The sequence below is a fragment of the Ascaphus truei genome, chromosome 1 (assembly GCF_040206685.1).
Source record: "Ascaphus truei isolate aAscTru1 chromosome 1, aAscTru1.hap1, whole genome shotgun sequence".
In the NCBI taxonomy this organism is placed as follows: Eukaryota; Metazoa; Chordata; class Amphibia; order Anura; family Ascaphidae; genus Ascaphus; species Ascaphus truei.
In genome coordinates this window covers 262,422,712-262,436,798 of record NC_134483.1, presented here as the reverse complement: position 1 = coordinate 262,436,798, position 14,087 = coordinate 262,422,712, and the positions used below count along the sequence as shown (strand labels likewise).

The 14,087-nt window shown below is 35.9% G+C and overlaps 1 protein-coding gene across 23 annotated transcripts in view; it reads left to right on the top strand.

The window, feature by feature from the left end:
* ADGRL3 (adhesion G protein-coupled receptor L3) overlaps window positions 1–14,087 on the top strand; it is a 2,053,745-nt gene that overhangs the window by 2,027,820 nt on the left and 11,838 nt on the right. For 6 of the 23 annotated variants that reach the window (XM_075603499.1, XM_075603509.1, XM_075603540.1 and 3 more), the window contains one exon: window positions 13,701–13,752. The exons of 15 other annotated variants lie outside the window; for them this stretch is intronic. In XM_075603499.1, the coding sequence (XP_075459614.1) occupies window positions 13,701–13,752 (52 nt within the window). The remainder of the gene's footprint in view (window positions 1–13,700; window positions 13,753–14,087) is intronic. 2 more of the 23 variants (XM_075603529.1, XM_075603568.1) reach the window with 1 other exon arrangement.

Here is a 14,087-nt window from a genome sequence, read left to right as displayed (position 1 = left end):
GCCCTGGATTTTACAAAATATATTTTTTACAAACGGATGCCTCCGAAGTAGGTCTCGGAGCAGTCCTGTCCCAGTTTGTAGGAGATGAGGAACACCCGGCCTTGTATCTAAGTCGCAAATTGTGTCCCCGCGAACAAAGATATGCCTATGCCACAGTAGAAAAATAATGTTTGGCCATAAAGTGGGCAACAGACACTTTAAAGTATTACCAATTAGGCAGGTCTTTTACCCTCATCACAGACCATGCACCCTTACAGTGGATGCATAGAAACAAAGAAAAACATTCTAGGGTTACCCACTGGTTTCTGTCATTGCATTCCTTCAATTTCATAGTGCAGCATAGGCCAGGCATACTGTATGGTAATGCGGACGCACAGTCTCGGTGCACGGGCCGCTCCACACAGTAATGTTACGCTGGGGAGGGGATATGTGACAGATTCATAGACTCTGTATACATTAGTAGGAGGTGGCAATATGCCTGCTTTCCAGTACACGAGGCGTTAACCCAGCTGATTAGGCAATCCATAGGTGATTGAGTAAGCTCACCTGCTTTTAAAAAGAGGAAGAAGAAATGCCTCTTGGGCAGCAGTCTCTCTCAGGCACTGAGAGAGGACAGAGGAGAGGTGACAGACAGACGCAGGCTGCTCATATTGATCATGTTCCGAGGGGAAATAAAGCTCCCAGGTAAGGAGCCAACTGGTGTTATTGAATAGTGTTGGTCTGGTCTAGGTGAGCTAGCCAGCCAGGTAGATAGACTGAACTTTAGTTTAGTTAGTTCCCCTAACAGGGATAGGCTTTTGATTTGATGTATTGTGTTACTTAAAGGGACAGTGCAACCATTGTTTGGTTATATTTTTGGACAATTAAAACCACCACCATATTATTTTACCGGAAGAATTGTGTTGCCTCCTCACTAACCACAGTAATCCTGCCACAATATACAGTCATGTGAAAAAGAAAGTACACCCTCTTTGAATTCCATAGTTTTACATATCAGGACATAATAACCATCTGTTCCTTAGCAGGTCTAAAAAATATGTAAATACAACCTCAGATGAACAACAACACATGACATATTACACCGTGTCATGATTTATTTAACAAAAATAAAGCCAAAATGGAAACGCTATGTGTGAAAAACTAAGTACACCCCTACTGCTTCCATAGGAATTAAGATGCTAAGTAGCAGACAGGTGCTGCTAATCAAATGCCCTTGATTAATTGATCATCATCAAGTTTGACCACCACTATAAAAGCCAAAGTTTTACAGTTTGCTAGTCTGGAGCATTCAGGTGTGTGTTAAATCAATGCCAAGGAGGAAAGACATCAGCAATGATCTTAGAGAAGCAATTGTTGCTGCCCATCAATATGGGAAGGGTTATTCCAAACAATTTAAAGTCCATCATTCTACAGTGAGAAAGATTTTTCAAAAGTGGAAAACATTCAAGACAGTTGCCAAAATTCCCAGGAGTGGACATCACAGCAAATTCACCCCAAGGTCAGACCATGCAATGCTCAGAGAAATTGCAAAATACCCAAGAGTTACATCTCAGACTAGACAGGCCTCAGTTAGCATGTTAAAGTTAACATGTTAGCCTCAGTTAGCATGTAAAGTTAAAGTTCATGACAGTACAATTAGAAAAATACTGAACAAGTATGGTTTGTTTGGAAGGGTTGCCAGGAGAAAGACTCTTCTCTCTAAAAATAACATGGCAGCATGGCTTAGGTTTGCAAAGTTGCATCTGAACAAACCACAAGACTTCTGGAACAATGTCCTTTGGACAGACGAGACCAAAGTGGAGATGTTTGGCCATAATGCACAGCGCCACGTTTGGCGAAAACCAAACACAGCATATCAGCACAAACACCTCATACCAACTGTCAAGTACGGTGGTGTAGGGGTGATGATTTAGGCTTGTTTTGCAGCCATAGGACCTGGGAACCTTGCAGTCATTGAGTCGACCATGAACTCCTCTGTATACCAAAGTTTTCTAGAATCAAATGTGAAGCCATCTGTCTGACAGCTAAAGCTTGGCCGAAATTGTGTCATGCAACAGGACAATGATCCCAAGCACACCAGCAAATCTACAACAGAATGGGTGAAAAATAAAAGAATCAAGGTGTTACAATGGCCCAGTCAAAGTCCAGACCTCAACCCGATTGAAATGCTGTGGCTGGACCTTAAGAGAGCTGTAAATAAACAAGTGCCCACAAACGTCAATGAACCGAAGCAACGTTATAAAGAAGAGTGAGCCAAAATTCCTCCACAACAATGTGAGAGACTGATAAGGTCATACAGAAAACGATTACTTCAAGTTATTGCTGCTAAAGGTGGTTCTACAAGCTATTGAATCATAAGGTGTAATTAGTATTTCACACATGGCTTCCCCATTTTCGCTTTATTTTTGGTAAATAAAACATGACACGGTGTAATATGTCATGTGTTGTTGTTCATCTGAGGTTGTATTTACCTAATTTTAAGACCTGCTAAGGAACAGATGATTGTTATTATATCCTGATATGTAAAACCATGGAATTCAAAGAGGGTGTACTTTCTTTTTCACATGACTGTATATGTATACATATATATGTATAGGGATTCTTTTTTTCTGTGTTAGCTTTCATATATATATATATATATATATATATATATATATATATATATATATATATATATATATATATATATATATACATATATATGTATATATATATATGTATATATATATATATATAACACAGAATATAACAGAATATAACAGAAAAAAAGAATCCCCTGAATAGCACTCTAACATACACAAAATGTATCAAAAAAAGTTTATTAATCACATACACATAAATGGTTAAAATGAGGAGCAGTGGTGACCTACAATGCTGGTATAAACTGAACCTTAAGGTGTGGGGTAAAATGCTAAACTGCAGTAACAAGGACAAAGTGTGTAAATAAAGTGTAGAGGCAAGAAATTCTTGCATGAGAACACTCAGACCGGACGGTCAGGTACTACCTAAATTGAAGCCCCCTGTGTGAAGTGCTAGTATGAAACTAGTGTGTAACTAACAAGCAAGGAAATGAATCAGTTAATTATATAAGTTAGTTATATGATCCAAGCCTATAGATATGACACACACAGATGAGCAAAAAATTGGCAGATGTAAATATCAAGCAAAAATAGGTAGCAAAAGTACTTTTGCCAGTCCAGAGTGAACAGCAAAATTGTCCAGCAGAGTAGTAGCAGAGTGATAGCAGATATCCACAGCTTAACTGCTCGTAGGTTCAGGGAGAGTGAGTCTCAGCCACTGCACTGCACATGCTCCCAGGGTTGCTTGGAGCACGGACAACAATCACCCACCCCCAACAAACCTAATCCCCTCTTGAGTAGTGGCCAATAGCCTTACTAGCCACATGTCGGTAATAGAGCTTTTTGCCAATATAAATGTAAACATTTTGCATTAAATAAAATGTAAAAAAAAAATACAGCTAAAAATACTACGTTAAAATTTTAACTAAAAATACATTATTTACATAAACCCATTGATTGTAACTTTGGCTACTGTATGTATTCCCTCTCAATGGGAGCCTACATAGCCACATTGTCAATCAATGTAATCCTGTAGGAAAATGTTGTTACCCAAATACGTGATGAAGATCCTCCTGATTTTCACATCTGTACCCCTAGGAAATGAATCCAAAAGTGCCAATGCTTAACTACTGTGTAAAAAGATCCATACAAAATAATCCAAGGGCTAATAGCCTAGAAACCAAAAAAATAATACCATAAAACATAGTCCTAAGCCCCCCAAAAAACCACATCATATACCATAAAAAAAAATCCAGGGCCCAATGGCCTGAACAAAATGTGTACACAGACCCTTAAAAGTAATACAAGGCCCAATGGCTTATTTGTAATCCATGGCCGTTGATGTATGATCTTCAATTTTATATGAAGCCTTCAAACCCCAGTTGTTTAAAGAATCGTAATCTGTGAGTATTTCTTCATTTTTTCTTCTTCTGTTGCCCCCTTAAACACTTTTTGTCTTCCCTTTAAAATGGGATCGCGGACAGGGTGCTTGATTGGCAAATATCCTTTTGTCTTCTTAAAGGGAGGGAATCACATGGTACATCAAGCAATCTGCTTGGTTCATGTACCATCTGGCACAATTACATCTTCTGCAATCAACCAGGCCACTATAAAAGGCCTGTGCCCTCTCAGAAGACTGGTATGTTCAAGAGGACGACATCTAGTGGTGAAGAATACAGAAGAAGAATGGCTTTAAAGAAGAAAAGAAAGAATACAATGAAGAAATACTCACAGGAAGATTCTTCAAGCAACAGAGGATTGAGGATTCCACGTGACAGGCCACAGAGGTTACAGCCCTGAAGATCAGGACCTTCATTCCCGATGAGGTAAATATCATAATTTTCAAACAGGATTACATTGATTGCCAATGTGGCTATGTAGGCTCATTTGAGAGGGCCTACATAGCCACAGTGATAATCAATGGGTTTATGTAGATAATGTCTTTTTAATTAATGTTTTAACTTTGTATTTTTAATTGTAATGTGTTTTTAAAATGTTTTATTTAATGTAAGGTTTTTTTATTTGTAGTGGTCAAAAGCTCTATAAGCCACATTTTCACAGTGCAAAAAGCAGTGGGATGGGGGTTAGGTTTGTTTGGGGGTAATGGTCAGCAATGGTGTGCTTGGGATAGTTTCCCCAGGGAGGGTAGTTAGACCTCCTGAGGGAGGGGGTAGTTGTAGGGGTTAACCCATTTGCCTTAGCCACTTGGGTAGCCAAGGGGCGTAGGTAGTATTGATTTTTAAATATTAAAGTGGCAATCCAAGCAGCTTAAATAAAAACAAAAATTGTTTTAATATATGCAGAATTTGATTACCTTTATTGAAAACCAATTATCTAAGCTGCCGAATGATTGATTCTCCCATGATTGATCAGCAAAATCTTGTTTCCCCAAGGTTCACTAAATGGCTGCCTTTCAGTTTCAAGCAATCCTTAATTCAGTGTAACTCAGCCACTCCAATGTATTCTTAAGGTGACATTATCTATTGTTACAGTCTACCACTCAAACTGCTGGGACTATTGGCAACAAATTATCACAAACAGGAAAGTGTTACAAAGATCTTGCATTGCTGGGGACCTGAAGCCTGCTATAGAAATCAAAACATGGTCAGTATATTAACCAGGCAATCCAAGCAGCTTAAAAAAAATTGATCAGCAAAATCCAGTTTCCAAAGGGTTTACTAAATAGCTGCTTTTCAGTTTCAAATCAATCTTTCAGTCAGTGTAATTCAGCAGTTACAATGTATTGTTATATTATTAAGGCAACATCATCTACACTGCCGACACAGTTTATCCGAGTGCGGCTCATTCCGCAAGCCGGGAAATGTCCCGGTTTGCGAGCCGCACTCCCTCAGCGTGCCACGCATCACCGATGCGCGGTCACACATCATCGGGTGCCAGCGCCCCCTGCACGCGCGTCCGCGGGAGCCCTGGTGTCCCGCGATCGCGGGACGGCGGCAGGGGGTTCCGGGGGACCCGGCGGACCCGGCAGCGGTAGGGAGAGCGCCCCGATCGGAGGGCGCTCTTCCGCTGCTTCGGCGCGTGCCCGTCACCCTGCGGCACGCGCCAGGATACTGCTGCGGCCAAGAACGGGCAAATGCTCGAATAAACTTGGCCGCAGCAGTATTGTTACAGATTTTATCTTAAACTTCTAACAATTGGCTGCAAATTATAACAAACAGGAAAGTGTTGCAAAGATCTTGCACTGCTGGGAAAGTGTTAAAACCTTCTACAGAAATCAAAGGATAATGAGTATATAACAACTCATTAAAAATAGCATTGAGTTGAATTAAAAAAAAGGTAGTAAGTATTATCTAATACAACAAAACTGATGTATTGAAAAAGGCACACGTAGTATATTGCTTTGATTGCTCCTTTAACCACTTTGATACATGTGGCATATTTTGGTAGCCACATGCATCAAATGGTTAATGTAATTTTAACAATAGGATTTTGTTATGATTGATATTACAGAACCCTGCGGTAAAAATGTCAGGTGATCACGATGTGGTAATTAATGCATTATTAACCATCACGTTAATTACTGCATCGCATCAAGTAAAATAATATCGCACCCAAAAAAGTTTTTCCGCAATACTGATAACTTGGGTCATAAAATTGTGGTAGTAAGAGATTGATGACTCTAGGCCATTGATTTTTGTGTCTCCCTGGACCTCAGAGTACCTTTGTAAAGCACCATGACCCACATCTTCCCCACCCCCTACATACCTATGGGATCAAATAATGTTTGAAGTGTTGCTTTGGATGTTTTTTTAATATCTTTCTTTTTAATATATCTACTATGTAAAGCTACAGTTGTAACATATTTTGTACATTTTCGGAAAAACTGGTTTTGCCATTGGGTGCTTAGTAATTCCTGGCAATTTTCTGTGGAATACAAATTTTTCTAGTAAATTTTGCATATAATGCATGTTTTATAATACTTGTGGGATTATGGTTATGAATAGTTATGAAATCATCTAAATTGCATGAATTTTAAAATAGACAGTACCTATAAAGTAACTTTAATTGAGATAATTTCACAACACTGAAATTGACTACATTCACACACACACACACACACACACACACACACACGCACACGCACGCGCACGCGCACGCGCATGGGCGCACACGCACGCGCGCGCGCGCACACACACACACACACACTGTTTGCACACCCTTTTTTCATCTGATGAGTGATATGTGGATAATCTATTGAGGAGTTACAATCTGGTCATTGTTGAAATTTTAACAATGATCTTAATGTTTATTGTTCAATGAAATGCATGCATTTCCTTCCCTTTCTCCCCCTCTCCCTCCTTCCTTCCCTCTCTCTCCCTCTCCCTCATTCCTTCCTTCCCTCTCCTCTACTCCCTCTCCCTCCTTCCTTCCTTCCCTCTCCCTCCTTCCTTCCCCCTCCCCCCTCTCTCTCACACACACACACACACACACACACACACACACACACACACACACACACACACACACACACACACACACACACACACACACAGACAGACAGACAGACAGACAGACACTCACACACTCACACACTCATTCTCGCACACACACACGCACACACACACACACACGCAGCAGCTGCCTCTCCAACTCCTCCCACTCCCCCCCCCCTCCCATATCTTACAAGGAAAGTTTGCAGCAGCCGACGGATCACCCTCTCCTCTCCCCCAAACCCCATAGCTCACAAGCCAAGTTCTCCCTCTCCCATCCCAGTTATTTCTACTATAGGGTTTTGTAATAATTTATATATTTGCGGTGCAGTCATTAACGCATTATTAACGGTCACGTTAATTCCTGCATCGCATCAAGTAAAGTAATATCACACCCAGTAAATTATTACCGCAATCTTGATGATTTAGGTCATAAATAAAAATAAAAAGCCATGTTCAGTATGTGGCCTTTTTTCTGAGTGTAAATTTATTCTCGTTGCACTGATATGTGAATTAACTGTTTATTATTTTTGTCTGAGAGAAAGGAAAGTACATTTGAGCAAAAATTCTGAAACATTTTGAGGATTTTTAGAAATTATATTTTCCCTTTTAGTTCTTGATCCCTTGGATTTGTTTTCTGGGGGAAAATCATTGCCACTTTTAACTGCCATGTCCTCTCAATCTCTGACTTTTCCTTTACATTACTAAAAAGTTGACTTTATAAAGGCTCTTTTGGGAATACGTTTGTCTGTTTTTTTGTTTGTAGTTTGATAGCTTTCACACAGTTTATATTTCGGTTTAACACAGGGTGGCTTACAATTTAATCCTAAATATTTGCTGTTAAAAAAATCCCTGCCTTGTGTTACCTATACCTGTCTGGTGTTTTTGCTTTAAAATGTGATGCATTTTTCCAAAGTCTTGAATTTGCTATAGATTTCATCTTCAATTTTTTCACATCTTTAGTCACACTTTTAGCAACAACTGTTGCTGTTATGTTTCACAAGTCATCTTGATAACATATACATTCTCCCTTCTACTCTTCCTTTAATGACAGTAATGTCCTCCAGTTTCATGTAATTCTTTCTCCTGTTCACTGCCTACAATGCAGATCTAATGATTGTAACGTATTTCATCTCCCTCTCTTCCCAAATAAGGTCAAGCATCTTCCTTATAATTTACAGTGGATTACACTCTTTCCATGAAGTGGCTTTTACTTAGCAGACTGCAAACCTATCGTACATCATGGCATTTCTATGAAATCACCTATCCCCTGATTTAACCCAGTATCTAATTTTCCATTTCAAAATCAAAAAATTGTGTATTTAATTTCTCTCATTGGAATGAACATGGATGTATTGTAGTATGATTGGATCAAATAAACACACATTTTTAAAAATGTATGAATGTTTTTCTAACATCCATTTTTAGAGCTATTCGTACAGTACTTGAAAATATATTAACAAATAAGAAAATACATTCAGAATAATTTGAAAACTGCTATTGTATATCTATAATAATATCAACATTTATACTCACATATCAAAATGTAAGAATGATTAGTATCAGTGTACATGGTGCAATGTGGCATTAAGGGGTGTAGTCGCCACTACCTCAACACTGGATGCAAAGTACAAGGGAGTCCATTCTCACTTGGGTTCCGTTTTAGCCAGCAAATAGGTCACCTTCTACATCCATGTGTACACTACTCTTGTTCAGCCTCTCTTCATTTTGCTTTCCCATCAATGTCTTTCTGACGTCACCATGTTGTATCAGAGCCCTGCCACCAGATTAACCCTACACATTTCACTAGTTAAAGCTTTGTCAGGGGATTGTGGCCCATTTCCTCAATTCCTTTACATACCCTTTCCAATCAATAAGCATTAACGCCAATAACAAATGTATTCAAAAATCAAAATCAACATAAACGTATATATATATAATAGATAAAGATGAATAAACATAACAATTCATATATCAAAGCAAATACAAAAATGCATATAATACATAAGCACAAAACCCAGAGCCCTAACCATTCAAAAATACATAGTAATATGAAAAAAAATAGTATTTGTTAATCATTTTCTATTCACAATGTATATACTATTTGGATTACTAATACAATTCCATATTTGATGAGATATAATACATTGTATTACTTATAAAATGTATATAAACTTCAATAACTATTAGTGAAAAATAATAAAATAATCTATATTCCTTTTCTATAATTAAATTTCCACAAATGTAATATCTATCTAAATGAAAAAAAAAACTAATTTAAATCTAAAGTAGTATGTGTTCATAAAGGGTAACTTATTATAAAATACAAAGAAGGAAAAAAATTAATTTAAATTAAGACATAGGGTTCTTATTTTTTCCTTATGTAACATGTATATTTATTTAACAATTAGCAATAAATACATCAGACAACAACACTAAGTTATAAAAAGGGGATCTATCTGTTCATTAAGACCAAGAGGTACTTTTGTACGTAGATTTTAGATCTTAAACTGCTCTTTTTGCAATAAAATATTATCCCTATCTCTACTTCTTATTCCAAGATTTATCTGTTCCAAACCCAAAACTATAAAATGTTTCAGATCAGTCATGATGCAACCAGAAATGTTTAGGCAAATTGTGTAATTTCTTATTTGTCTGTAAGGGTATTTTAACATTTTTAATATTATTTACATGATCTTTAATTCTGGAAACTAATTGACGTTTGGTCTTTCCTATATAACCACAAGAACACAGTATTCTATAAACTATAAACTGATTAACATTAGTTATTTTGCCTGACTTCGATTAAAAAATGTGTCTGATCCTTGAAATTGCATATGACATTTACTACACTTAAAATTTGCAGTAGGTTTCTGAGGTAACCAACTAATTTTCCCATCTTTTGAAACGTTTTTTTTTTAATAAACAAGGACTTAGTATATTCTTCATTACATTATTTTACACTGACTACAGTAAATATAATTTTTGGTCTATTCTGCATAATGCTACCTAAAAGCTATTTTTTTTAAATAATCTGCCAATTTTTATTTAATGCTTTCTGAAGCTTGTAGTGTACAGGACTAAACAGTGTAATGAAAACGAAGACTATCATTATTACATATCTTATTATTCCTATTAGTATTTATACCCAATAGAACTTCCCTTTGGGGCAGTACCCCCATCTCTTTCCAGTGCCTTATTTACCATTTGGTTATTGTAGCCCTTCTGCTCGAATTTTAACCTCAGCTCAAAATGTGTTTTTTTTTTTTAGAATTATTTATTTTTAATCAAATATAGAGAGACCTCACTCAACTCACAGAATACTGCATGGGTAGGTGTATGCTGCCTAGGATGTGAATATGATATCCCAAAATTTACCAGTGGGTACATAGAAAAAGTGATCTCCACCAGACAAAATATAGCGATATATAAGTTGATTACAGTATAAAACATAGCTTTTAATTTAGATAGGCATACTTAAAATAAATACAGCAAATACACGATGAACATATAGTGGTACTCCTTGATTACAGTGAATTTAACAGATGCTCAATACCAGAGTGTGCCAAGATCTGAGCTGCTGCACTGGTAATAATGACCATGTTAAACGCAAGGATACTACCAATTTGTATGGCTTTAGTACTGCTCAGTCTGTTAATACTGCTTAGTATATGAATACAGTTTGACTAACATGTCTCAATAGTATAGGTTCAGTGAAAAATATACTGATCAGCCTTGAAGTATCAATTCATGTAGCTGTAGTTGTTTATTTTGGTTTTGATTGGGATAGCAACAGTGTGGTCAGCCACTCAGACTGCCATAATTAGGTAACTTAAATGCTTGTTATCCTAAATATTGATTTATAGGCAGTGTGGTGGGGCAAAGAAACTGCCTCCCAGTTAAAGGTGTGGGTTATATAGTTAATTCCTGTGTTATGTACATTGTTTGGCATAGACCCTAGGATAACATGCATTTAAGTTACCTAATTACCTCTATATCTGCTTGACATATTAAGTTGGTATTATCTCCTAAACATGTTATTGTTGCTCGTTCACTTTTACAAATTTTACGTTTACAAATTATCAATAAAAGTATTGATCTTCTTACAGGAGTCACAAATATTTTTAAACTCCTGCTCAGCTAATTTATTAAAGAGCTCTACATACTGGCCTTTGGACTGAATTCGATAAAACTGAGATTTTGGTTATAGATATGTTTTAATCCGACAGTTTCTTGTTCTGTTCCCTCATTAACTCATAGGAGTTGTACCAAATCTCCAAGAGTTTGAATGTAACAATAACCTAAATCTTCAAATTCTCTAAATGTATTGTTATTCTTCCAATCAACATTGCTAACAAGGATAGTTGTATTGACATTGTATAACACATTTAAGTAGTTAATGACCTTTTCTTAATCCAGCTTCAAAAAGTGCATTTTTAATGTTAGCTTTCAAATGAACGTCTGCAAGTCCACATAGAGTTAAAATATATTTAGCTAATTTGAAGGTGCAAAGGGAAAGAGCTTTAAAAAAAGAAAATTACCCAGCCGAAGACTGATAGGCAGTGACATTGTATATACCATTATCTCTTGAAAGTATTTTTTCATCTGGGTTTGTTTTTTGGCCGGTGGATTTTCTTCCTCCTCTTTTTATTTTTCTCTTTCCTTTCCATCTCATTTATGGATTATAGTATGTGATTTGGTCTCTGTTCAATTGTATTCACATTTCATCTTGCTGTACTCATTGAAAAAAAGGAGAGGGAGGAACATTGGAATGAGGTTTAGAGAGAGCCTGAAACCTGTTATGCAATATTTCTTCAGATTTACTCTCCTACATTTTTTCAAATCGTCCCTTTTTGTATTCATTTGATGTGCAAATCTTGTATCCTGGCTATTTCTCGTAACCATAGGCCGATGCTTTCCAGAACACTTGCAAAATATATAATTTAGCTTTTAATGTTGTGGCCATCTTTGTTCGGTGCAAATCAGCTCATATGCCCTTTTATTAGCAACTTTCCAAAATATTTTGTAGAGTGGTCACATCAAGAAAATCACGCCACATGAAGTTTTGAAAAAATGTCATCCTCTTTATTATAACCTTAAGCAAGGTGCCAGAAACATAAGACTATACAATGTTCCGGGTGTCCTGAAGGGAGGCGTGGCCCCCAAAAACTTTGTGTGGTGTTATGGTTCTGGAACCTTGGTTAAGGTTATAATAAAGAGGATGAAAATGTTAAAAAAAAAAGTGGCATGGTTTCCTGATGTGATGCCCCCTACAAAATAGTTGTACAGTTCCTGTTTTTTTCTCTATATATTATTTCCCAATTATTAATGTTATTTGAAGTATAAATCTCTCTTTTATTCTCTTGTTATATTTTTAGTATGTTCTCTATTGTTATTTTCCTTTTTATTCAAATTTCTTTGTTAATTTAGCTTATAGAACTTTTTTGTATGATATTTGTATCTCCTTTTCATATATTTTTTAATTTTGTGATAAAGCTTCATATCATTCTCTCAGTATTTTCTCTTCTTTATATTCAGTCATTTCATAAATCTGATAAATACAGTATCAAGCCTGACTAATTTTCCTGGTATGTATTATAATATTATAAAACCAACAGGGGTCTCTATTTTAATCAGAAAATAAATTAATATTTCTGACTGCCCTATATTAATTTCAGTGTTTATATATGCATATTGAAATGACAGTTATTACTAGAGATGTGCAAACTTTTGCCTAAGCTCGATTGCCAGAAAAGGGACAATTGTTCAGTTGGGAAAATTATAGCAAAATTAGATAGTTTTGGCAAAATATTCCAAAGCATTTTTATTCCAGACCATGACCATGACATACAGTACAACTTTTGCTGGAGAGAAGAGTCAGAAAGTTAATGGGTAATCTATTATTTGGACTCTCTCTTGCAATAGCTATATTCCAGGCTTGGGATCTCATCTGAATTTTCAAATACAGATTCTCTTGCGAAATGAGAGAATTTGTAAATTTTGAAACTTTTTTTAGTCATATATTGGTAAGTTAACACTTCTCTAGTAATTCCAAAGCACAGAATGTGTGAGTGACCTAATAATGGTACAATTAGTCGTGGTCGCTTAGCTGTGGCTGTTTCACTGCCAGGACATTTACCCTAACAATCTTAATCCCTTGCCTTTAAAACCTTAACCCCTAAACGTAACGCTAATCTACCTCAGGGCCATTACGGACAGGAGTTAAAAGTCCCTTTCCAGATTTAAATCATATCAGCTAGTCTCACTTATAAATGAATTGTTTTACATCCTCAGGGGTGCAGTTATTTTAGAATGTATTTATTTTAAAAAATTGTATTTATTTATGATTGTATTTATGTGTAGAAATATTCTAGTGGTGTATAAAAAAATATTTTGCTTGGTATGTGAAGTTTTTCTAGGATCAATATAAAGTATACATTGGATCAGAATGAAAAAGTTGGTGATATGAAACATACAGTATGATTTGAAATGTTGTAGTTAAAGTTTAAGTTTTAATGGCAATATTGATTCATTTATTTGAAAATGATTTTGTTTAATTATTTTCCAGCATATCATCAATTTGCTCATGTTCTTTTTTTCATGTTTTTTCTATTGTCGCTGTATGCTTACTTGTTGTTTTTTCTTTCCTTTTCTTCATGCTGTCGTTTAGAGCCCTACAGAGAGACAAGTATGGGAGTAAAGCTAAACATTGCATATCAAATGTAATTTTTTTAGTTCACTTTTATCACATATAGAACATCTATTCATTACATTCAATAAATCTCACAGTTCTATTCCTGACAAGGAAATTGTATTTAAAACTAAACAAAACTAAATTTAACTAATTTAACTAATATTTTAGTTTTTATTAAATTATATTAAAATTGATTATTGGAAAATTAGAATGGCATTGACATAAATATGAGACTTTAAATACAGTACGTGTTTTCTGTGTCACATCTGGTGTGTTTATTTAATCTAAATTGTTTTAAATTTAAGATAGAAAATAATTGCTTTAAAATGATCATAATCTCTCTTTTTAATTCTGTTTCATATA